This window comes from Sceloporus occidentalis, unplaced genomic scaffold, assembly GCF_023333645.1.
Source record: "Sceloporus occidentalis isolate IW3139 unplaced genomic scaffold, rSceOcc1.0.p SCAF_51, whole genome shotgun sequence".
NCBI classification, from domain to species: domain Eukaryota; kingdom Metazoa; phylum Chordata; class Lepidosauria; order Squamata; family Phrynosomatidae; genus Sceloporus; species Sceloporus occidentalis.
Genome location: NW_028317031.1, coordinates 2919968 through 2947777, shown reverse-complemented (window position 1 = coordinate 2947777; position 27810 = coordinate 2919968). Strand labels below are relative to the sequence as shown.

General features: G+C 37.9%; 1 protein-coding gene across 1 annotated transcript in view; it reads right to left on the bottom strand.

The window, feature by feature from the left end:
- The window catches only part of LOC149288431 (tenascin-R-like), a 50269-nt gene extending 38193 nt beyond the window's left edge, over positions 1 to 12076 (bottom strand). The window contains exons 1-2 of the mRNA XM_089491718.1: positions 11596 to 12076; positions 7634 to 8104 (exon numbers count right to left, since the gene is read on the bottom strand). Of these exons, the coding sequence (XP_089347844.1) occupies positions 7634 to 8104; positions 11596 to 12076 (952 nt within the window). The remainder of the gene's footprint in view (positions 1 to 7633; positions 8105 to 11595) is intronic.
- Between the last annotated feature and the right edge of the window lie 15734 nt (positions 12077 to 27810).

Sequence of the window (27810 nt, the reverse complement as noted above, 5' to 3'; positions counted from 1 at the left end):
TACCTCCTTCCATCAGCCAGAAAAAGTGTTAGAATGTTGTTGACCTTTAAATAAAGCATAAAAGTGGAGCTTGATCATTAATGGGACACCTACACCTTTAATGTATCTCTTAAAGGACTTTGTAGGTCATCCCATCTTAAGCTATAACCGCCTGTCTGCGCACCACTATTTCTGGCTGCCTAATCAGTGAAAGAACTAGTAGCGGTCCACCTATTTCTCATTCAGAGATACCACCCACCCAATGCTTAATCTTTCTCATTGCAGAATTCTATTTTTGAGAGGTCCTGGCTAGAATGTTAATATTGTGATCGCTTACTGTGTTGATTGCCCCATTGTGAACACTCTTAAAACTCTATTTTCTCATTGCATCAGTAGCAAATCGCTAGAGTGACTTATTTCAGGTTTATTTATGCTTCCTTCATATAACCAACGATGTCCAGACAAACTAATATTCCATTGTGCACAGGCAGGGATAATTATGATGTCTTTTACACAGTATATTAAAGTATTCTAGCATTAGTTCTTCAGGAAACATGGGCAGAACATCAGAGGTTAATGACTTATGCATTGTGCTTGCAGAATTATAGAACATTTACACATCACTGATCATTGTCAAGTCTCAAATCACTTGCGCATGGACATCTTTGTATATTTTTCTAAGGGAACAAAAATCACTCAGGACTCATATATGAAATGTCTGTTTTTTTCTAATTTTATTTGCAATGTAAAGTACAGACAAGCCCTGGATACTAAGAGGAAGGGCTGCATGACTGGGCCTATATTTAACTAGAAGCGTGCTGGCCAGGTTTTAAAGGGGTCATTTAAGGGACATCCTATGGGGTCCTACATCCTCGTATGGGTGGGGTTTTGGTGGCTATTTAGGGGACCGTTTTTCCCGCCACTGATCAGAAATCTGTTAATCAGAGTGACAAACCAAAGAATTTCCCGCCCTCCCTCCCCAATTTTATTCTGTTGTAAATGTATGTAGGGTACGGCAGAATTTTGAGATAGGTATGCTGAATTTACAATAGGTTGTTATGCCAACATTCATGTTCAAGTGGTTTTTCTCCACGGGTTCAGTCCCTGGGGGAACTCTCGAAGGGTAGGGTGTTCCGACCCAACGGTCTCCGTTTGGAATTTGGCGGGATATCCCTACAAGATGTTGTTTGGTTATGGTTTTACATGTTATTAATGCATAACCTATCTCTTGTTTTATTAATATATTAACATATTTTCTTGCACTTGTCACAGTTAATAAAGCACTGTGGCCTTACACTTTTTCCAACGACCTCATGTCTCTTGTGTTTTTTATTTCATGTCTTTTCGCTGCATGTTAACATATATAGTGCCCGAGTCATGTCAAGTACCATAAATGATAGTTTTTATCAGAAATAATGTGCTCCGAGGCAAAATGTATCCATACAATGGATTTACTTGGTAATGTTCTTGTTGGGGAAATTTTAAAGAAAAAAAAAAAGATTTCTGACAAGTATATTAAGATCTTTAACATTAAAATTTGCATTAGATTACAAGCTTAGAGGAATCAAAGAAATAAATAATACATTTTTTGCCTTGGGCTCCTAAACACACAGATAATAATTATGTATGTTGTATTTGCTTACCCTTTTGAATAATGCATGATCCAATTAGTAAGTTTTTAAGGATCTCCAATTTAATTTTTCAAGGTTGAATTTAAAAAAAACAACAACTCACATACCTGATAATACAAATTGTTTTCAGAACACAAATGGAATCATCTCTAAAATTTACTCCATTTCAATAACCATGTATGTAGGTCCAGGGTTACCGTCAGAAACCATATATATGCGTGGCCACACGCTACATGTTTATGCTCATGTAGCGTGCGACCGGGTATCTGCAGATCGGGTGAGTGTGTGGCGCTGTCAGCCAGCGGCCCACCAGGGAAAAGCTGCATTTTAAGCAGCTTATGTGAAATTGTGCGTTTGCATTGTACTTTGTTTTGCCAGTAGTGGGTTTAGCTATCTGATAATAGTCAGGGATGATTTTTGTTTAGTTAGTGCTCTGAATTTTTAAAATAAAAAAGATTCTGTCATTTCTACCCCTGGAAGACTCTGTCAAAAGCCAGGGATTGGCACATTTTGTCATAATACATCATTACAATGCCAACATGCGGTCCATAAGATGGTTCCCGATTAACAACGCATAGTTGTATTGATTTAAAGAAACTCACAGCGTTATTTATAAAATGTAAAGTCCAAGGTGCTGATGCTTCCATTGTGAAGAAGTGTGTGTGTGTGTGTGTGTGTGTGTGTGTGTGTGTGTGAGTGTGTGTATGTGTGTATAGTGCTCTGTAAAAGCTGGATTCAAAGAAACTCAGTACAATGAGGACAATATCTAACTATCCATCAAAACAGTAAAAAAAACACCTAGAGAAAGTCATGTGGTATAACTCTTAACAAAATTGATTTACACAACATAGATATACATAGTCTAATCCAGGGGTAGGCAACCTGCGGCACTCCTGATGTTGTGGACTACATCTCCCATAATGCTCGTACAGTGATAATGCTGGCAAAGCATCAAGGGAAATGTAGTTCACAACATCTGGGGTGCCGAAGGTTGCCTACCCCTGGTCTAATCTATCACATTTATGTCAATAAATAGTTAAGCAAGGGAGAAGTTCTTAGATTAGTTTGTACCGCTCTAGTCCCATAATGTGATCTCAAGTAACTAACCTACGCATTGCACGCTCTTTATTAGCACTAAGCAGAAAACATAATTATCTTAATTACTGGAAAACACCCCATTAATTTACAGCCTTCAAAGAAGGAATTGGAGAGTGTTTGGCAGAAGAAAGGAGAAAGGCAAGGGGATGCTGTTTATGAGCAATTGAGATAAGGAAAGGCTAGGAAAAAGAAGTTTAACACTTTTGGTGCCAGTTGAGCATGCAGATTATTGAAAAGCTGCTGCTAATAGGGGGTCTGGAAAGAGAATAAGATCAGGAGAAATCTGGAGGGGGCAAGACAAGGAGAGTGTGCATTTTAAGGAGACTTAAAAGGAATCACAAAAAAGATTTAAGGACCAATCCAGATATTCTAGAGTCAAACAACACGTGATGACTCCTAAGGTTATTTCTGACACAATGTTTATTACTGGGAACAACACAATTAAAATTAATGGAAACTTTTATTTATTCAATCAAGCGCTGTTTATTGCCTTGAGGAGGTCAATGAAAGGCATCTAACCCTACAAATAACTGCGGATTCATTTTACAGTATCGGTTTTGTAAAGAAGAATGCATTAGTACAAATATTTGAATTCTCTCGTTTCCATCTTTTGCTGAGAGTTGTAGACCTTTTTTTATTGAACGTTTATATCATAATGACAGTGATGCTGGAAGCACTAAATTCATTCAGTTTATCAGTGTGATAATGACCTCAACTTCAGATAAAACGGGATTTTATCCTTCAGCAACCTTCAAGAGGTCACATAGAAGCATCACTGAGTTGATGTATCTTTAAAAATACCAGGTTTCCAAACCGTTTAAATGTTTAACATAACAATACTTTTCTCTCTCGTTTTTTCGCAGTGGTAAACGAGTTGTTTCCTTGAACATTTTGCTACCTTGGATACAATTTACAAACGTATTTTCTTTACCAAGCTCCCAACTCTGGTGATGTCACAATGCAACAAATCATCACATCACTTACCTATCCTGACGACTCTTATAGGATAAATTCTATTTTTCTATTGTTGCTTCCACAGAATCCATAACTCAATTTGCTAAAATGTTTACTGCAAATGAAAGTATCTGACTCTTTCCACGCTGTCCACATCCTGAGCCTAAGACATACTAGTCAATGCCATGTAAGTGGACCTCAATCCTACATTTATCTCTACTCATGACAAGCGTCGACGTCTTGTCATTTTTCTCTAGCTGTATATGAATCCCACACACCAGGAACCAGCACATTAAGCTTTCACCCATCATTACACAGAAAATGCTGATTGCAGGGACAGAATTAATCAATTGATCATAAGAATGAACATGATCAATGAATCATTTCCCTTAATTCATGATGTAATGTTCTAAAATCATGGAAGAACAAGATGGCTGCTCTGGATGACAAGCTGCATGGCTTATTTTTTTAGGAGCCCCACGCACTTTGATTATTAGTAGACTGGATGTGCCATTTCTAGGTGATTGTACACTAAAATGTTGAAATTGGCATAGTACACACAATTCTACAGCTGTAGAGTAACAATCTCATAGGACACTTATACGTCATCATCCGTTTACCTCCGTGGTCTACACCGTGAACTGCAGCTAGTTGTTCCATACGAGCATATACAGTATATTCAAAAATACAATAAAATAAATAAAATATACACTGATGTGCTCTTTTCATTATAGTCATATTTGGAAAATATAGGGATTTCTCAACTCTTGAAACATTTTTTATAAAAGTAGGTGCAAGTTCATATGGTTGAAGCCTATGCTTTTTTATGGACTTTACATTTTAACTAGGCAGAGTCTGACATAACACAACATTTTGAGAGTTTTTTTTTACCATAGCAACCATATGTCTTTCCCCATCAACAGGAATCTTACATTGGTTGCTATGGTGAAAACACAAATTTTCTGTATGACCCCAAAAACCCAAACTCAGTGTTAAGATCTAAATAATATATAATACTATACTGTCCTATAAAATATCCGATGCTAATAATACAACCAGGGTGTATATAAAAATAAAACATAACGCTCATATGCAGGTGACTCCACTATGTGGGCAACTATTTTGGGGCCCATCAATCTAAGTGTCTCAGAGAATACGAAGGGGAGAAGTAAATGCTTTATAACGTTGTATCTCTCTAAAGTATTTTTTTAATTAAAACATTATAAGCACTGGGTTCCTTATTCTTTTCACCGCTCGTATTAGAGAGCGTAAATCTTGACTTTGCCACGGCTGCACCCTCGTTGGTAGTAATTGAAACGTTCTGTATCCTCTTGAGCCTCCCTGAGATGCCACTGGATCCACGGTGGTTATGATGCATGTTCGGAGAGCTATACAGTATGTTCTCAGGTTTAGATTGTTACATTTGCTAATGTCAACTTCTCTATGCCGTTCATTTCTTCTTTTAATTTTGCAGAAACTTTGTCACAAAATACTTTAACTGAAATGAGTGGTTGTACAAAAATTGCTATAAATTTTTAAAAGGAGATTCGTGTACCATTTTCAACAACACATATGCTGTGCTTAATGTCTTTAAAAATAAGCCACTAAAACAAATAGAATTTTCTTGCTTGATAAATGATGCACAATACATTGCAGTAGAGTAGAGACTTTAGTGCTATTAATCAAAGTTTTCCAGATGTAATGCTAGAAACAAAACTGCACCAGATTAAGAAAGAAATTATTTTAAATTGAAACTAATGGGGTTTTCTTTTTTTAATTATATGTATTTTTTTTGTCATCCCGTATCTCTTATAACTGACCCCCAATGACAAATGAATATCCAAACCCTGCTACCTTAGTTTGCATCGCAGCTGTACGGATTCTGCAGTGCAGAGACATTGATAAATGATTTCTCTACCAGTAATTTAGTTACTCGAGCTTTCTTTGGTTGTTAATTTTTCATTATTCCTTATGCTGATGGTATCCACAAAAACAATTTTTTTAGATTATTTTTTTATAAAGTTTGATTTATTTTTAAAATAAAGGACATCTTGGTCAAGTATGGAAGACATCGGTCTAAAGGACAGCACTACCAGCTCCCCCTGCTGAAGATAATGAGGGTTTGGAGGAGATTCACAAGTGATTCTTGTTGTTGTGCATAAAGTTAGTTACCGCCTATATATTTCAGACATGATTGACCTAAACATATTTTCTAATCTTTACTAGGTAACCTCTGTGGAGTCTTTCCTTGACCTAGGATCATATAAATGCAGTATCTTTTAATGATACTTCATTCAACCCCTGAGCTCTATATGCCTCTAGCAGAATTATACCTGTTTTAATTAGGTATGCAAGGATCCTTTCCTTTTACATATTTATTTGCTGCTAAATTGTTTAGAAGCCAGATATGTAAAATTCATGTGTTCTTTTACAAGTATAATTTTTTTCTGTCATTATTATATTTAATTATTTTTAGCGCTGATACACTTGATTACCATACATCATAAAGTAGATCTGTCATCCTTCCGTAATTCTCTTCTAATTAACAATGTTAAGTGTTTTTACTTTGTTTTTCTTATTTTTGCAGTATAAAGTCTTCACAGATATCGGAATAATGAAATATAGACTGTTTTATCTCAGCAGTTCTGTGTCTTGTTGTGCCTGTTGTGGAAAATTCTGCATAATTATTCAATCTCCTTGTCCTGAGCTCAGCTACCATTTGATCATTCTGAACCTGCCAGGACATATCAACCTCCACCAAAATGTGCAAAATAAATGTAAACTAAATATAATTGTACATACTTACCCCACAAAATAGTTCTACTGATATATGGATTTGGAAAGGTGACAGACACGTTATGCATGTAATGTACCTAAAATGACTTCTATTACGGCATGGTTCATCTTTAAAGCACCAGTGAAGTTTCTTCAACAATTGAAGAAATGATTAAACAAACCTTATTTATATTAAATTTAAGGTATTCAAAATCAATATCTAAAGTCATTCTTTAAAAAATTCAGAGTAATTTACCACCATTTCTTCTCTCTCTGTCTTGTTGAGCAGAGACGGTTGCCAGCATTACAGGCATCAGCAGTGTCCCTCCATAAACACTAATATCAAACCATCTTGATAAAGGTCCATGGGGACTGAAACATCTCTTGCTTTATGCCGGAATGAATTCCGGTTTCTTTTTTCTTAGGTATACAGCATAACACTTTGTAATAGCAGCACTTTGGAGTCTAGCACCTCTTACACATTGTGGTTGGGCAGCGATGATGTACGCTTGATGGAAACTGAGAAAGCCCACGTGAGATATTTCATTTTGTTAAAGGGGATCTGCACCTTTCCCAAATCATGAATACTAAAATAACCAGTATGTTCAGTAGAGAATGACCACTTGCTGCTCATAAGATTTCCACGAGGATTCTTTGACTATTAGTTTCAGGTAACATTGTGATATCTAAAGATAACTAACAAAACCGTCATGTCTTTTTCTCTAAGAAACACTACGTTTCACTACTTAGTCCGTATCCTTTGCTGGAGTTGGCATTGGGTCCACTAAAGAAGCCAGCCACAATGGCGAAATGCACTGCAATCTTCTTTATGACAGAGAAGAAGATACAATAGAGTACTGGATTGTCCAACCAAATGGCATAATTCGTTTTGCTGATGCTTAGCGGAGAATGGCTCTAAATTACATTGTAATAACATTGTAATAAAAATGTTTGTGCAGTTATGAGTGCACGCTAAGTAAGGTTTGTTAATGCAAACTTGTTTGATACTATCATATTAAAACCTACATTTATCACCATTTCTGCAGCTTTTTACCATGTTTTCAGGGATATCCAACAAGTGGCACTGTAGTTTTGTAAAGCTGGCAAACTGTTGGCATTACCTGGTTTGGAGACATAATCTCCCAAACAGATTTTTAGTTTTGTGAGTTAAATGCATTGATAGTTTGATTGCTTACCTTCTGAACAATCCTGCCCACTGTACCCCTCTTCGCACTCACAGACACCATCCTGGCATTGCCCTCTCCCACTGCAGGCATTCACACACCACAGGCGCCCACAGTCCTCTCCGGCATATCCCTCCTGGCAAACGCAAGTCCCATTGGCACATCGTCCTTTTCCCAAGCAGTCACCTGGACAGCGTAGCTCAGTACAACCAATGCCGGTGTATGGCTCCTGGCACACACACTGCCCATCTTGACATTGTCCACGTGGACTGCACTCTTCAGGACACAACAGGTCTGTACACCACTCCCCGGTGTAGTCTGGCTCACAAACACAGATCCCCTCAATGCAGGTGCCTCTTCCAGAGCAGCCGAAGGGGCACAGAGGTTCCGAGCAGTTCTCACCACCCCAGCCTTGGCTGCAGACACAAGTGTCCAGGCTGAAGTTCCCATGTCCACTGCAGGGAGGCGCAAATTCTGTGAGGCCTATAGAAATTGAAGAGAAATCAGATTATACTTGATCATAAAACCAAAAAATGTATGACCTGACCAAACAAGACACAATCAAAGAGTTGGAATAAAGATTTAATTGAAATTTGGATGGATTTTCAAGGTATTCCGGTGTCTACCATAAATTTTGTCTTTTTATTGTTCCTGTCTTTGAGGCAGAGCGTATACCCAGGGCCACTCAGATACTACTAATAGGAGTCTATTTCATAAAACCCAAATGGTATTAAGGTACCATGAGTTTCTGCCATTGCATTCTGCCATCCGCTAGGCATGGCACATACCATTTCCTTTAGGATGCTGTCAGAGATTGGTCATGGTAGCAAAAGTCACAGCAAGATCAGCAAATTGTATGATCTTGTAATCCATGGTATTATCTACTCATGAAGAGCATCTTAATGATAGTTGATAAAATGTAGAAAACTCCTGCTCATATATTTTGTGCTTTAAAAATAATTTTATCCTGGCACAAGTATACGACTTATCTAATAGACTTATTGGCGACTAATTCACAAATGTCTACACAACTCTGCTATTCTAATCAATGCAACTTGTGCGATAGTACCTGATCATTTCCCTCTCGCTGCCCTCTCATTTGTTTGCATTGATTTCTCATGAGTTAAGAGATTTCCTTTTTTCTCAGCAAATTTAAATCTATATTATTTTACACCGTCTGCGCAGATATATAGCTTCCTCTCTTTTGGACCCAAACAAACCAACTCTTTCTTCAAAGAAACCACAAGATTCCATATTTTGGAACATCCATGCTTGTGCACAGTTGGGTGTCAAAACAAACAAGACTGGTTCATCTGGGCTGTTCATCTGGGGCATTTTCTCATGGAAAGTAAGGAAAGAAATCTAATACGCAGCTGTTAGTTGTTATGCACAGAATAATTAACCAATGTACGCACCAAAAATACATTACTTAAGTAAATGTATCTACCTTTTTACTACCTTTAGATTTGCTTCTATCACATGGTGTGCACAATATCGCATATATATGTTATAGATTGTTTATGGGTTCTAATTGTTAATGTTTTGGACTTTTTTAACAAGTTGCAGGATTCAGGACGACTTTCCAGAAATAAGCAACATATATAAGAAAATCACTGTACATAAAAGTACATAAAAATGTCTTTGGAATATATCTAAGTGATTGGAAAAAAACCCAAAAGACGTAGGTTTTTATATGGCAGGTCAGGTCATGCCTTGGGCAATGTGTGTCTGGTGCCAATAGTCTAATTATTAGAAAATTATGATATTTTATTACTTAATCATACACAAGGTTAATTGGAGACATATATATGTGATAATGTCTGGCGGGTTCTTAAGGACACATTTGGGAAGTGTTTGCACATACATAATCAGGGCGAATCACTTTTTTTTTGCTCATACAGAATTAAGTTGAATCAGCTGAGATTGCACAGCTTTACATAAATGGAAACTTCTCATAAGTGGGAACATAAATGTCAGCAACTTATCCATTAATCTTACCTGTTCCCAGAGTTTCTTGAATTTGGAGGCTTCCCATGTGTATTTTTCTAAGCAGTTTTTTAAAACTATTCTTGCCTTCCTCATGTAAATCCAGCTGAGCCTCTTTTCTACGCATCCATCAATCTGACATTAAGACTTATGTTTTCTCCCAACTTACTTTGACTGTGGAGTTTGACCCAACGTGCTACCTCTAGCATCTTTTACCTTACGGAATTTATCGGCTATCATAAAGACACTTGGAAATATTCCAGGCGCTGAATGTTTTCTTACCTTCCATTAAGGGTACAAGGCAAGATAAATAGATCAGGGAAAAAGGGAACAGTTACTCATTTTGTGCAATAACCTCGGTCAAAAAATGTGCTTGAGTCATGCTTTAGCGCACTAATGGCTGATAAATTTGGGAAAAAACTAAATTATACAGCGCTGTAGGGTTTGTTAAAGACAGGAGTATGATTATATTAATGCATTTACTTAAAATTAATGAAAAGTAAGACTATGACTGGCCATCTTTGTAGATCTTGATCTGTAGGCGGCTAGCCGAGTGTTATGAATTGCACTACAACCAGCTTTGGAACTCTCCAATGTGTCTAACCCTTTATCAGACCAATGGTTTCCATGTCGTCTACCTTGGTTATTATCATAGACTGAATTCTGAATGACACTCAACTTAACTTCTATAACATCTTAGCTCAGTGAATGGAAAAAATATCACTTTCTCCGTAATAGCTTTTGACTTTAATCTTCATGTACTGAACAGACTCTCAAACCAAAAGTAATAGGCTGTAGAAATATCCGTGATCATGGTATTATGAACTGTTCACAGAACTATCCATCTATGGAGCCTATTGACCTACAGGTAGCAAGACGGAACAGAAGGACTGTGAGTAAACCAAGTCATTTTACCCATAATAATCTAAAGTCTGGGAACGGACCCTACTTTCACACAGGTAAGTCCTTTACAGTCCTGGTCATTAATATCATTCACTACTTCTTCCCATAAGTTGTAGGTACCTTCAGAAGAAATGAGCCAGTGCAATTATAAAGAAAAGGTAATGCTGTAGGATGGAAACACATATTATATTCTGTCAATAATTATAGCAAGTAGGCAAATATTTGTCTTCAAGGTTGTAAAAGAACATATACCGCACAGGTGTGCAAGTCTTGACTACAAGGGCCCCAAACCCAACAGGTTTTCTGGATGAAGCGGCACGCGTTGGAGAATGTGATATAATTTTAATTAGATGTAATTGAATGAAATTCGGAAATACTGGCATGATTACATCTGTTGAGGACTGAGTAATTTACATAAAGGCTGGCAGTTATCTGAATCACTCGTCATTAGCTATTGTAGGACTTTGAAGAACCCGGGGGCTGCATTTCCTTTTCCCAGCCGGTGCCTTGCGTTTTACGTCAGTGCGCGTTATGAGGTGTCCGGTGGAATTACACAAAATTTCCTGACATCCTCTTGCAAATTTCTTGAGGGGGTCCTCGTCCCTTGTTTGTACCGCAGAACATGCCTCTGCATCTGCGTGAATTAGGCATTAACTTATGCAAAGTAACAGATAAGGACAGGTGCTGATGAACAGCTTGTGCATGGCTGGTATAATAATTCTAGAGGTCATAAATGACTGCGAGAGCATCATTGGGCTCCGCTGTGAGGTGTCCATGTTATGGCCGGGGAGAAGTAACTATTTAATGTTGGTTGATATCTAGCTTTGGGATATCAGTAAATCCTGAACAATGTGTACAAGCTTCGGTAGGGAAACAATAGTCTTGCAGTTGTTCAAACCACTGCAATCACGCTGCTCTAGAATGTGTTTAAAAAATGCGAGGCTCACATAATTCAGACAATAGCTCTTTCCTCACAATCTCTTTGCGTACAAATTTAGCTTCAACTATTGTTCCTGTTTAAGCATACATTTGCTATTAGACCAAAACAACAAATAAAAAAATAAAATTGAAATAATTTTGCTTACCTGTGGCCTCTGCATCCTGACATCCTCTGTCATTACAGTGCTCTCGAAGTAGCAACACCTCCCTTTCCAAAGCTTCAATCCTGCTTAGTAAATGCTGCACGGCATGGGGGGCCGTGTAACATTGGCACAGCCTCTGTGGGACCCGAATACTGTGTGTAAATGTTATCTCGCTCCCTGCGTCTGCGGCATTCTCTGTTTGTTGAGACACCCAGCTACCTTCCTCAGGGGCTTCGGATTCCACAGTGCAGGGAAAGCCCATGGGGACATTAAAATTGTAGACATGATTAAAGACAAGTGGCTGCCTCTTGCTCCCAAATACATTATCTGTTACATTTCCTCCTATCTCCACAGGGATGTGCCTTGTTTGAGCTGTTGTGACATCAGCCTGACATTGAGAGAGTCTTAATACGCAAACCAGCAGAACGAGATGTACTCCAACCTGCAAAGGTCCCAGGGCCCCACTCGCTCCTTCACTCCCCATAATGTCCGGGTGATGGAAGGCCTGATAGCGCTGCCAGAGTCAAATGGTCTGTTAAGAAATAGTGAAAAGTTAATGGGGAATTGGCGGAAATAAATGTTTCAGTACTATGACAAAGCATGTTGTTAAAAAATTCATCATCTACCTTTTAATGTGCAGCAGTTCATTTATGTCTGTTATATTTAGCTTTCTTAATTAATTATAAATATATATATAATATATATTCCAAAATATATTTCCCAGTTCTTCCATCATAACTGTTGTTGTGAGAGTAAGAAGGGGGAATCTAAAATGTGGCACGTCTTCTTAAAGGGTGCACCTTGCTCTGAAAAGCTCTGTTATTTTTTGTAGAAAGTAGAAAGCATATCTCCCATGTATATTAGAATAAGTCATGCAAGTCAGACAAGTGTTAAAGACCTTGGAGTTTATTTACTTATGAAGAAAGGGCCAAGATCAGTTTACTTACTAATCTACTCTACAGATACATCTGCCAAAATGCATCATATGCATCATTTGTCATCATACATAAGGAGCCACATACTTATGTTGTTTTATAGCACAATTAAGTTGAAAGAAGTCATTGTTTGTGCGGTAGCCATGTCAAGTTGGGAATATCGACCAGTTGCACTAGAATTTACCCCTTTTGTCATAGAGCAACACTCCATTTTGCCCCAGTTTTGTCCACTGCTATATTGAGGCAGGAGTGGAACCCTACAGTCTAAAAGCTAGCGACAGATAAAACGCATTCATTCTTGCTTTCTCTTCTGTTAGAAAAATAATGCCCTAATCTGCAAGTCTTATTATAGGTCATTTATGACAGTTGTAACAATAAACAAAAAATAGAGCTTCGCGTAAAAAGTACGTTTTATACATCTGCAGACGCTCTGATTGTTGTTATTTGACGTTAAAGAGACTGTAAAAAAATAAATGATTCTGTTGTAGAAGTAAACATTAATTTTAGGACACCCCATAGAATTTTAACGAAAGATGCTATAATTTTTAAGTTATAGGGTCTTTTTGTTCTACCCGGCACTGTGTGTTTATGATGTGAACAGTCGGTGAATCAGGTCAGTGCCTTTCCTACACATAGTGCCGTAATCTTCTTCTCACTACTTTCTTGCTGAGAATAGATCGAACTCATTCCTAATGATTTACAGAGATCTTTTCTGGAGCAGATAGGGAGAGAAAGACAAATTTGAATTCTTGAATGATTCAGAGAGTTAACGTTATGTAGAAGTTTTCAGAATGTATCCTTCTGATCAGCTGAATTGCAGTTTTTCCTTTTTTTTATTTGTCCCAAATACACAAAACTTTATTTTTAAACTTTACTTGTTGACTGTATTGATGATATTCCAAACCAGTTAGCTAGAGATACTGTAGGAGCAAATTCTGGTGTAAACTGGTAAAGGTGGAGCAGTCATCGTACCAACCAAGAGAATGCTACGGCTGATTGTTCTACTTTAACCCCTTTGCATCAGAGCTGCTCTTTAGATACCTAGGATGTGGAAACATGGGATCTTCCGGCTGGAGAGTTGGCATGGTTAGCTAGATATCTAATATGTCTGACACCAAAAAGCCTTAAAAACTGTCTAAAACAAAAATGGTGTGGTTTTCAGGATGGGCAGTAAGGAGACAGAGCCTGGACTACGTAGATGGTGTCATATATGAGGTGGGCTACCTTTAAGACATGCCCACTGGATTTTTGCAGATCCTTAAAAATGGCATAAGAGCACGCCTGGACTGGCCATCTGGCGCACACTCAGCAGATTGGGTACTGCAGTGTGAATACTGGGTGTCTATGCCCAAGCGCATAAAAATGTAGTGTGCGGCCGCGCATATTCATCAACCGGTCACACTTACATCACTAGGCGGCAGCTGGCTTTAAAGAGCCAGAGTATGCTTTATGAGACATAAGACACTGGGTGTGAAGATTATATTTTAATCATCTTATATACCTTCCCTATGATTATGTCCCAGATATAGGGTAGCTAAATACATTATATTTTTAAGAAAGTAGTCTGGTTAAAATGAAACACAAGACAGAGTTAACACAATATAATGTAATCCAGCAGCTTTGCAGAGACAGAAGCATAAAAAGTGATGTAGTTCTAAGAACAATGACAATTCAACGTTAATGTTCCAAATATAAAATGTATATATATATATATATACTTTGCTTTCAGAAGTGCGTGTAGGAACCCACTGTCCCGGAACCGAACTTTTATCCCTGAGGGCCCTACTCACAAATCTGTGTGTTTAGCAATCCATGCACACAACAAACAGCTGGACGGTGCATTTTCTCGCATCTCTGCACTTCACAAATAGCTGCAACAACTGCCAGTGCAAGCTGGAACAGAGAATACCACAGGAACACAGATACTCATTACAGGCTGCCCGAGGGGAAGCTGCTCTGTTACTAAGAATAATTAGCTCCCGCTAATCTCTAGAGTATCTGGCTCCAGAGAGGAACAGGCCAGGGGCAAACTCAGGCTAATGAGAAGATTTTTGGAGATACTGAGAAGACCAGAGATACCGATAGGGAGGGAGTCGAGAAAAGAGAAAGGGACATATAATATTGATGGAGAAGGAGAGCATAATGAATAAGGAAATGAAACAAAGCTGAAGGGATCAGTCATGATATAGCAGAGAACGCATCACAAGGCATGACAGCTATGACACGCGTGAGACACAACTATGTCTGATAGGAAGCAGCAACACATGAATAACAATGAAAGATACGTTGTGATAAGACACAACTGGCATCTCTGTGAGAGGTAATAAAGCACAATGTAAAGACATCTATCTCTCGCACAGACAGGACGGAGAACAAAAAACAGACTCCATAGGTCTGAATTGGTCCTTAACATCCAGAATCATGCCGGTTTTTGGATTTCTCTAATTAACACATTATCCAATTCAACAATGAGCATGGAGTGACACAGAAAACCAACAAATAGTGTTTCTGTGGCCCTAACATACTGGGACTTTGCAGCCTTTTCTCATTTGTTGTAGAACGTACTCGGAAATTATTACAGATGATTTACAGTCTAAGAGCTGGACAGAACAAAGTCCATAATGCACAGGGAGTTATTAGACCAGCTAAGCATTATGGGAGTTGTAGTTTATTGAGGCTGAAGTGTAAAAAGTGTATTTTTCAATTTTGGAGAACTCAGAACTCTAGAATTAAGTGCTGCAAACCTTCTAAAAAAAAGAATGTGAGAATACTGTGAAATATAACAATTGTAGTTCAGAGACGTGGCAAACATGAAATATGTTGTGTATGTGAAAGCACCACAACAATGGTGTTCATAAAAGGTTAGCTGTAAGATTCTTTCGCAGAAGACGCTGCTACAATAGTTTTGGGGAGATTTTTGTGAACATAAATGAAATGTCTTTAAATAATGACAAGTCCAGGTTTCCGGTATTAGAGCCATTTGGTTAATACATTTGGTGCATTACGGCATAGATTCTTTAAGATGAGCTATTCAAGGGTTAATATTTCAAGTGTGGGACTGACCCTAAAGCATAGTCACCACTGACCCTAAAATAGAGAAGCACTGAAACACTAAATACTACACGATTTTTAGAAATGATGCATTTGGTTCTACAAAAGTAGCCCTTGAATTATGTCATCGAAAGTCCCACATCTCCATTTTCTTTGTACAAAAATGTTATTGTAATAAAAGAACTATGATAGTTTATAATGTAAACAGAGCAGGAAAAAAAGAATTGGTGATATAGAAATGGAAATATTCAGAGCAGGATTTAATAATATTAACTGAGCGTTTGGAATGTTATTGCATTATGACGGTGTTAAATTCACAGCAGGTAAAACTATTCTGAGATCACAGTTTTATAATTCTCAGCATGTTATTAATGTATTGCCATATGGACAGTTAGCAAAAATTAGTAGAAATTATAGTGATATTAAATATTTGTGCAAGAAGTCCTTTTGGAAATTCAGATTAAGTAGGTATGGTTGCATATGATATATTACTAAGGGAAATTGTTTTAATGAATGGGAATGAATTTACAATTGCCAGGAATACTAATACTGGGTGAGGTTTTACCTGCACCTAGGCCTATTGCTACGAGCTTAAAACTCCTCGCTCAATATCTTTTTTACGAAACGTTAACTCAATGTTAGCATTTAGCACTTTGGCCAAAGTTCCGAAATTTAACCAAGCTTAAACATTTCATAGTTTGCTGATTGTCTATAGCCAGCAATTTGGTTGATCTTGGGCAACACACCGTCCAGTTATGATGCGTTCTTCGGCGATCTGTTGGTAATGTGAAGTCCCTCAAGATGAACACCTGATAATGCCTCCTTTGTTACTCATTGATATTGGGAATCTGTTGTGAATCAAGGTCTTAGTTGCTAAAATGTTTTGTAAATCTGTTCTGCAATACACATAGTAAATTAAGGAGATCCAAGGTGACCGGAGCTATGGTCCAGCTTCAGCTGTTGCATCACTTTGGTCTGTTACCTTTGAGGCATGTGAAGGTCTGTTTAAGAAGAAAAGTTTTCTGATCACCAATATTCTCCCTCTAGTGAGAAAAGGATGAAACTACAGAAAATCACCCTCACCCTATTCCGGTTCAAACACAACGAATCCTCTGCTGAATGGAAAAGACTTTCTGTGAAAGAGAAGAATGCTGAAGAATGAGTAAGCTTTATTTTGATGGAGGTTTTAAAATTATTATATTTCATTTAACAAAGATACAGGAGGTTACATGGATTATTTCAAAGGAGGAAAATGTCATAATCTAAAACTAGATGGTCAGAGGTTTAGATGTAATGTAAGGAAGTTTTACTCTACTGATACTTGGGAACTTTCTGGGTTTCGCTTGGAGAATCCTGGTGAAGTGTCTCTTCTCCCACATGGTTGGTAACACAGGAGAAAAACCTTGTGCCATGGTCATCCACATAGATTACTGGTACTGGCAGGAATCATCAGCGCTAATGTAACGCCATTCCAACAGACCCCATGCCACATCCATAAAAACAGAGCAACAGAGCTGTAGTCAAGTCCTTATATTTATGAGAAAATGTATCCCAAGCAGTAGAAACCATTCCATAACTGAAGGCATAAGTATGGTGGTACCCAACCCACGGCTTTCTAACCAGAGATTGTAAAGTAAAAAGTGACAGCTTGTATATATTTTCTGTATATTACACTGTACATTGCCAATATACATTTCACAATAGAAATGTCTGGATAAGCGTGTGTGCGTGTGCTGACTACTGTATATGTTATGTGTATTCCTAAATAAATGTGTATACGTTGGCTGGGATGTGTGTGCTTCGGAACAGAAAGGCACAGGGATATTCCAAGCTGAGGGTAAAGGGTAGCAGTGAGCAATTCTCCGGGGAGGTTTAAACGATTGGGAGGCTTTAATTGGGGCCACCAGGTCAGCCACTGATGTCTTTAATGTTGTCTGTTACTAATTGATGAATTAATCAGAGGCAGTTACACTGATTAAACACCTACTGCTGTGTGATACAAACTAAAGGGTGTGAAGGTGATACAGTAATGTAATATACAGTAATATCTGCATAGTGATACTATATTAAAAATCTTACCTAGTGGAAATAACTTTCTAGCAAGTCACTGCAGAGCCTGCTCAAACTTCAGGGTCACAGGTTCAAATCCCAGCAGAGTCAACTCAGCTCTTCATGCTTTCAAAGTCGATAAATGAGTATCATCGATTGGGTAATAATAACATCTATTATTCAGCTGCCGGTTTTGTTAATTCCGAGGGCGTGCGCTAAGAAAGCGCTTTGAGTCCCACTGGGAGAAAGGTGCTATATAAATACTAGCTGTTATGTTATGAATCCTAAGAAACAGACTACTGTGAAATCGACAATTATATTGCTTTCTTGGTCTCATAGATCTGTATAGATGACCTCTTTCCTTATATTTCCCCAAAAAATTATATTTACTTGGTTATGGTTCTAATGACTTGCTACGGATATTCTCAATTACGTTACCAGTATTCAAGCAGCAAATTTTGGGTTCTGATAAACCAGAAAGAAAATCTCCATCTGGAATGGATTGGTTGATCCAAGACTCCTGAAGGTTCCAAGAATTCCAAGGACCAATCTTGCCTACATAATTTTGCAAGCAGAAATACTCTGTGTGTGGCAATATATAGAAGACATCAAAATAAGCATAAACCCTTTTTTTGTGATGATTTATTTGGACAAAGTAGACATTTTAGCTCACAGCATCTACTTGAACAAGTTCCTCCATGCGTACAACTGTTTGTATGTCCGTACAGAAATCACAGCATGCATCCAAGCCATGAATCCACATGTGAAATCCATTTCGTAAGGAATTTATCTGCGTTAACTCTTCCGCAACATGACAGTATCAGCAAGAACTGCATTGCAGATGCCCTGTATGATGAATGACTTGGTAAGAAATTATGTAGCCCCAAAAGTATAGAATCAATATGATATTTAAAAGGGAAAACACACCTATATATTATTAAATATAGATGTCAGGCCACGTCTTTTAAAAATGTTTAAAAATTTATTTTAACATTTATTGCCTGTCTATTGTGTTTAGAACATAATATCAAATTAGTTTTAATTAAAAAAATAATTTAATTACAAGTTTGAAAACATTAAAATTTGAAAAAAACAATTTTTTTTGTATTTTTTTTTTTTTAGTAAATATTATTGGAAAACGACAAGGCATTTGGTATGATGCTAAAAAAAAAACCAGATCAGATGTTGAGCAGGGCCCTTTTCTCTTTCTGTACCGGTATGCTTTAGTGTGTTAATGTTGTTGTCATTTTAAATTGAATTTGTTTAGTATTTTCACAAACCTCTATTGTAAAAGTGCCACAGAGTCTGCTGGAGCTAAAAGAATAAATGCAATCTAAGGTATTAGGTGTGATGAACAATAACATACATGCATTTTCATCAATATCTCACTTGACCTGTGTTGATATGTTTCTTTTTGAGATACACAGGTATTTTTGGCCATTACCGTGGCACGGGTTATTAATTACTATAATAATTACTTTAATAATTAGTGTGTGACAACGCAATGGTGGTTATCAGCAAAATCTAGAGCAATGCGTAACAGCACTCTAGACAATCAGGGCAATTGGGAAGGCAGCTGAGTTAACTCTTTAAGTGCTAATTAAAGTAGGTATTTTATAAGCTTTTTTGTTTTGCTCATTCTGTTAGTTTTTCTCCTGGGTGAATGTAGAGAACCCTGGAATTACCATGGAAATGCGTAATCAGTTTCTGTTATTGAAAACACTCAAGTTTACTGATTAGAGTCCGCAAAAGTCTGTAGTGATTCCATAGAATATTGGTGCATCATACACCTAATTCGTTACCTTCTGTCTGCGTCCCCACATATTCCTTATTTTAAACACACAAGAGCAGGACGCTCTTCTCATTTTGTACTTCAATGTTCAAAGTGTGTTAGTATTATTGGTCATTTTGTATGTTTTGAATTTTAATGTTCTCCCCCCCCCACACACTGTACTAGCGATACGGAATCTTTTAGAGGTGTAAAATTGAAATGTAATAATAAAACCTAATGTAATAAAGCATTGCAAATAAGTCATCGTTTTATATAATGGGAAAATAATTAGTCTAGAAAAAATGATATAAATAAACTGAATAGCAAAACCACAGCCCAAACAAGGAATGGATACTGTTAAGTCGCACAGTCCATAATTACTGTTAATGTATCCTTTGTCATGATGAAACTGTTTAATACATTTCCCACAATATTACACCAAAAATAAAAAATAATTATTATAATGATAATTTATAAAACATTCAATAGCTAAACGTTACTTAGCGGTTATAGACTTGTGTGATTATGGTTGAGCTGCAAATGTCAAAGATCATGAACTGCTGTACAAGACGGGCTATTGCTTTCAAAGGTTCCATTATAAATGGGATATAGAGGCAAAAGGTGATTATTGTTGACCATATTTGCATGTGCCTACCCAGAATCCCTTGTGGCTGCGGCTGTGGCAGCACCATGAGATTTCTGGCTTGTCTGGTGTCTGTAGATGACTGTTTAATAATGCTTCTACTACCCACGTGACTTAAATCCATCATTAGCTTGTAATGATTACCATTTATTTATTGTGTTTTAAAATCAGATAACATTTTTCAAAATGCAATATAAAACTTTTCAGGCATATCTTTATATTCTGTGTTTTACAATGGGTTCTATTTATGTTGAAAAAAAACATCTCGCCTAAAAAAAGTCCTTGAAGTTAGTGGTTGTTTATAAGGCATAGGAAGGACTTTGGATAGAAAGTAAACTTTGGTTAATTCAACCTTGCTAGGCTTGGAGAATAGAACAGAAATTGTGCTAATCCATAGCAAAGGGATATGCAAACAGAACTGGCTATGAACATGACATGAATAGATTGAGCGACGGTTAGATATGAGCCCAGGTCTCTAAGCAGCAGTAATTAAGGCTAAAGATGCCATTAGGTTTAGCAGTGCAGATGTTAAATTACAACACTGACTTTTAGAAACCCAACAATGCTAACAAGTTTAGGCTCAGTGCTTTAAGCAGCATTTAAGGTCGCAGTTCTGAAGACACTGTCACGCAAACTCTTTAGTCTACTGGTAACTTAAGCTTTGATTTGATCCTTCTCTTTGGCAGACAGTGTCTTAAAGCTGTCTTTAATTAGCTGTTAATTGCGAGAGCCCAAATGTTTGCAGAAAGCAATGGAGTTTAAATAATCTTGTTAGAAAAATCCTTTATCTGGAAAATTTCTTTGAACTTGATTCTTAGCGCTTAGGTATTATATACATTTTTACTATACATACATGTCTGACAAATTGTTACACTAACAAAGGCCTTTCTACTGACGAAGGAGGAGTTGCACACGTAATTAATATGACACACAATATAGGGTTTTCTTCATGACACTCCTTGCCTCGGGACGTCCAAACCAACTCCTCCATGTGTGAAATAAATTGTACCTAACTGAGCCATATTTGTATAGGGGGGGTTTCTTTCTTCATCCAAAAGAGAGGAATGACAGCCTTGGCGGCACACAGGATGTGGTAGGAGACTGAATGTTTATAGGAAGTGACTGAGAGGGAGGTGTGATGCAGCAGAGCTGCCTCCGGGGTTAGGATAAGAGCCGGGTCAGACACCTCTCGTAATACACGCTCCACAACCTTCCAATACGGTACAACCAGTGGGCAATCCCACCAGATGTGCAGGACGGTGCCCGGCAAATGTCAGGTATATCAGAAATAAATCTATGTAGGTCATGAGGGACAAGGTACCACCTAATGAGTAGCTTGTAGGAGGCCTCTTGTATTTTACTAGCCAATGCACCCTTATGTGTTAGTTGAATAATTTTATCCCAGTCCTCGTCAGACGAGATGTGGGGGAGGTCTCGTTCCCAAAGGGCTAGGAAATACGGTTTGGACTTGGTGTCCAAGGCAAGTAACATGGAGTATAACACTGACATCAGATGGGCCGGTGCATAAGTGTTCAAAGTCCGTCAAAGTTCTACGGTAGTCAGAGCGGCGAGGCAGAGAGGTAATGAAGTGTGAAAGTTGGAGATAAAAGAAAGTGTCCTGTGCGTGCGGCGGGCGAGTGCCCAACAACTCCTTCATGGGTTTCACAGCGCTGCCCACATAGGTATGGTGGAAACGCAGTGTACCCATAGGGGAGGGCGAAAAACGAGCCGCTCGGCCAGTGAGGTACCCGGGTGGGAAGGCAAGGGAGGATTTTTTTTTCACCATATAATTTTCACCTGACATGAATTATGAAATTATCTCAGAACAATGAATAGACTTGTATATTTAGACTGTTAAATAACATTGACAAAGATCTTAACACAGAACTATACACTCACGGCAGAGAAAAAACATTTAGCTCATCTAGTCTGACCATTTTCCTGCTGTGAACTTGGTGCCTTCACAAACATACATACATCAAACTTATGGACAGGATTAAAGCGCGACTGTCGTTTTTAGATGTGAAACTAAATATTCAATGTCATAATTAATTGTACCAATTTTAAAGCCAAGTTAACTAGAAATATATCTCAGCAACGGGCAGATTATCTGTTTTGCTTAAATGCTAACCTATGTGTATTTGGCTTTAATTTATGAGGAACTCTGAAAGAGGAATTGGCACATCTAAGATAAAACAATAATTGAATCCAGCTTCCAACACCATATATCACTTGTGTTGTTATTGGTTTTATATTCTGTTTTCCAGTTAATACAAATTTATATTTTCCACCTCTTATATCATATCTGCCTCTAACGAAGGCATAGCCAGGACATTTATTTGCAATTGTTCCTTCATTTCCCACCATCCCTTAGTGAACTTTGTATTGGAATCCTACAGTCAGGCAAACTTACTGCAAAGGCCTAATAGCTTTGTAGTGGAACAGCATAGTTGTCACGCGCGCCGCCGCCACGGCTCGCTCTCCGGCTGCTCACGCCGGCTCGCCGGGCGCCGGCAACCCCACTTCCGTCCCACACACGAGTTGCCGACGGGTTACGCGCGCCGCTGCGGCACTTACCCCGGCCGCACACGCTGGATCCCCCGACGTCGGCGTCTCCTCCTCCGGTCCTGCCGCGGTCACTCTGGAGGCTTGCAGTCCTGCTTCTTCGGGCGCACTCACCCGCTCACGCTCCAGGCGCGTGGCCGCGCGCACACGCCGGGAACACGACGGTAGTGCGCCATCTAGTGGTGGGACCAGCAAACACACCTGATATCAATTTAGGGCGCGACACGCTCTACGGCGCGGCTGATGACGTGAGTGTTTCCTTTTTCTATATAAACCTCATTTGTTTGCCTTGTCTTTGCCCGTTCTAAGCGTTATCTAGCGTTGGGTTTGCTATTTTCTTGTTCTACTTGATCTCTGCCTTGTGTACCGACCTCTTGCCTGTTTAAACGACCATGATTCTTCTCTGCCTGCCTACGAACCCGGACCTGTTTACTGTTTTTGCACCTGATCTACCTGCCCTGACCTCGGATTGTTTTTTTACCTTGCTGCCTGCTGTTGCCCTCGACCTCGGACTGTGTTCTGGACTTTCTTTAGCTGTGCTTACCTGCATTGTTGGATCCCTCGTCTACCTGACCGTAACAACGGTTGTGCACAACCTCTAGAGGCTCCTCCATAGTCTGCTAAAGCAAACATTATGATAAAAGTTCTTGCTTGGGCAGGCAGCAGGATTCCAATACAAACTCAGGGATCATGGTAGATGTAAGATAATTTGCAAGAAATGTCCTCATACAGTACCAGTAAATGTTAGAGCAGGAAAATATAACTTAAACACAACACAAGTGATGGTGTTCGGTGCTAGATTCATTTAAGTTCAATGTTCAGCGCTGGCTTTTATGTTTTCATCTCAGATGTAACAGCTTTACTGTAAAGAGGCATTGGACATTAGACATTAGTCCACAATTTTCAGAAAACGCAGCTCTATCTATACTTTTTAATGTATGCTATCAACTGATCTTCCTTTACATATATAAACAGGGATCACACCTTATTAATGTTACCATACTTATATGATTTCATAAAGGTTATATATATTATATTAAGATTTATATATATTTGTAACTTGCAATATGTATGTTGCCTGCACACTATGATGGTCTTCACGGTGACAGACACTGCTATCTGCTTCTTTGTGCATCGGATGCTGTCCAATGCTCTGATATATTGAGGTTTTTTTTTTGTCTTTTGGTTTTATCCACAGCTTTGGTGCAATCATGTTATTTCTGGCCATTTGCCACTTCCGAGGGTTGATGAGGCTTTACGCAGGTTTGTTCAGTGAGTACCTATGTGTGATTCAGTATTTAAATAAGTTATGTATATGTGTTATCATCTTGATAAAGGTCTGGAAAATGGACCAAAACATCGATGATGATGATGAAATTGTAGATAATTGAATAAAAAGTTTATTGTGCAATTGAAAAGACCAGAGAGTCACTTTGGATATGTAAGTGTATATATATATATATAATATTTATTAATATGGTGCCATCATATTCTGTAGTGTTGTACAGTATTCTGCTTCCATGGTCCAGACTAACACATCTAGTATGGTCTAATGAAGTGTAATATGTAAACATTATCTTCCATATTATAGGCTTTTTGTAACATAAAAGGTATCGGCTACAAGCAGGCTTTTCAGATTGTGATGGACATTTACAAGCTGACAAGCAAGGCGAAACTAATGGAATTATCTGGTTCACGATAACATATATTTTTGGTTCATAGATGCTGCGCAAGATATCAATGGCCTGACAAATATTAAGGATGCTTTTGTTAAGGCCAGTGGTTCTAGCGGTCTTATTAATGAGTTAGTTTGAGCCAGCGCTTAACTATTGGATATCAAAGAGAGTTGAGGACACAAAGGGTATATCATAAACTTGTAATAAAAGGTATATTTTATTTAACCATTTTTTTCTGCTCAGTCTCAAGGGAAAATGCTCTTGTTCCTTAATCTTAAAGACAGTCTTGGAAAGAACAGAAGGTGGTCAGGGATTTTTTGCACAAAGCAAATAGTCCTTATCACGTGTGCCTAATAGTGCTCATAGAAATTTGATTTAATGTTTTTTTTTTAATATTGCTTGCATATATACAATAGAGTATACAGTAGGAGCCCAGTCCCAGATGATTTAGCCTTTAGGTAGGGTTATCATAGGGCTTTCTGGCTGCCTTCTCCCCATCAAGACTTAGGGGGTTCCCTCTTTGGGGGCATCAGGGAGAACAGTTCTTGTAAAAGAAAAGGGTTCTGACTACTTTTAAAGAGTAAGATCTCAAAAGAAGAATACTGGAGATATGGTGTTCCTCCCTGGCTCTTCAGTTTTTGGCACAACAGATCCCACCCTCACATTTTGTACCTGGGGCTTTAAAATAAAGGTTTCAGTTAGGTGGGTTCTTTGGCTTTAAGTATGCTCTAAAGCTCTGTACAAAGGTTCGAGCGTGTGCAGATGAAGGCGTTCATCCGTAGAAATTAAAAGTAGCAAGTGCATATACATTGTTTCTGTGGAGTTGGTTTGGCGTTTTTTTACTGAATAGGGGACTTTGTACATAATTAGCCATGTGTGTGACATACTCATATTGACATAAGTGTACTTTTTGCTTTCCTTGTTCTCAATAACGGAGGCGTTTTGCTGCTTTTTGTCCAGCTGTCCACAAAAGCTTACTGAATGTGTGCTATTATCTATATACATATTACACCCATCTTTTAGTGACTTGGGAGAACTTATGATATTTAAAATTGCACGTTATGTTCTCATTTTAACACATTTAATTTGGCCTTTTCACATCCTGCTGTGCCTTACCGCTGCCTCTAATCAGAATGTACTCAAGAGAGTAAGTACAAATGAGACTGGCTTCCTTCAGACTGAAATCGGTGCATGCAATTTCAAATGTCTCTGTAAAGGTATTTAAGGTTTTACATTAAAAAGTAAAGCCCTACCTGCTGGCTTGTCTACTTAACTATTTGCATGTTTATGTTTATAGTTATCACTATGAATGCCTGTGTACTCTATTCTATACATTACTTCATGTTTCAGGGGAGTTGCATCTCCATTTACAGCCATATATTAGATACAACTTGGCCCACCCAAAACTAATCCATTGTGCAGGTAGATCTTACTTAATATAATTACTTAATTACTACAGTAATCAATTTAATCAGAGTGAAAGATTTATGCAACTTCACTAAGTGCCCAAAAAGAGATTACTCTAGTTCTACTTGTTTTCTATAAAAAAGACATAGCACAGTTATTATGTTGGATATAAAAAAATGTATATGTCTTTTTCTTAGTTTTTCCTCTAAGTAATTTTCTTAAAGGAGTGGCAAAGTCTCAAATATGGTTAGAAAATAAGTGGCTTACAAGACGTATGTGTGAAAAAGAAAGCTGTCACAAACAATTTAATAAAGGTCTAACTTCGACATAGCTGTTTGAATCCCTTCATGTGTATGGGCCTCACAGAACTTCACGCAATCCCACAGTATACATCGTGTGCATTTTGGATTCATCTAATACCTTTCAAAGCTTTTTGATATCTTTTGGAATAGCAGAATAGATCAGAATACACCCTGTTGCAAAAATGTATGTCTCACTCACTGAAATATACATTTACACACTTGGTAAAGGAACCTTTCAATTTCGCTAAGCTCAGAAAACAGCCACTAAATTCTTTAGCCCAGATTTCGATTCTTTGAGCTGTTTTCTCTTTCATAATTTTTTTTTTCTAGAAACATTCTTTTAGACATAAAAAAAAACCAAAAAAAAAAAACCGACAGATAGCTATGTCGGAAACACGGCAAACCAACTTCAGAAAGCTTTGTTTAATGTTTTCAAAACTGCAAAGGGACTGCGGAATGCCTTTGAAGATATCAATTTCACTGAAGTCTACGTTTTGACAATAGACACAAATCCAATTTTTTTTAACCAAAATTCATAATAGCGTGCGTCTCCACCTCTGGCAGCCAGGAGGTGAATCACTCGGCATTCTTCTTTTCGGTACAAAAATCATTGTTACAGATACCATACCAGGAATACCACTCTTATATTCCTCCTTATCATGTTTGACACATATCTAATTAACCTGCTCCCTGCTGCAGCATTTGCTGGTTCTGACTGTGAATTGCAGGGATGTAGTAACTAGTGCACAGTAACCATTACTACTTGTCAAGAGTCATTCAGCTTAATGGCTTTGAGTGATAATGACTGGTGTTATCAGGTATGTAGACAACTGCATTACCCATAAGAAGGATAAAAGCTACACTGCTTTTAATCTAAGAAGAAGTTCTGAAAAAAAAGCAACATCATAAAAAAAATGGAAAAAAATATTTTTGCACAGATATACTATTATTCTAAACCCTCTGTTCTTCTCAGAGTTTTCTTAGATTATAAATAAGAAGAGAAAGGTAAAAGCCTTACATTCCAGCACAGTGTCATACCTACGATGATCACTAATATGTCTAACCACATTACATAAAACACATTGATAATAATGAAAATTCCACGTTTGATTTATTTAATCTGGTTTAAGAAAAGGATGCACTAGGGAATGAGTAGGAGGGTAAAGGAGGTAGTATCCATGAATGTATGTTAGAATGAGAATTATGTATATGTGTGTGTTAGCATGAATGTGTAATTATATGTAAGCATGAATGTGTATGTGTACTTGTGTAGGTGTTTGTGTATATAAGCATGGATTTCTGTTTGAGGGGGCAAAGGTGGCACATGCCCCTTGACGGTAAGGGGCAGCTCTACATTAATATTATAAACATACATACATATACACGAACCCACTAATAATTTTCACATACTCTTACAACATACACACACAATCACAGATACATGCCCCCAGCTGCACCTCTAACGCATCCATCTTTGGCCAGTTTGCTTTCCTATTTGTAAAATCTAGCATTACACATTTTGTGATCATACACTTGATCTAGGCTACATGTAGTTTATCTTAACTAAAAAAGGGAATGCATCATCTAGGTCTGTGGCATTTAAGCTGAGAATCTGAAAGAACATAAAGAAAGTACTGGTACAAAACATTCATGAGCCCTAAACATAATGACAGATTTCTACTAATAATCGTTGTTGAGTTGAGAGGTGGGACATAATCTGGTAACAGTTTGCTCTTACACATACACAGTTTGTATGTTTACACTCTTTTCACCAATATTATAATGTTTACGATTATACATATTTTTGATGGTATCCAGC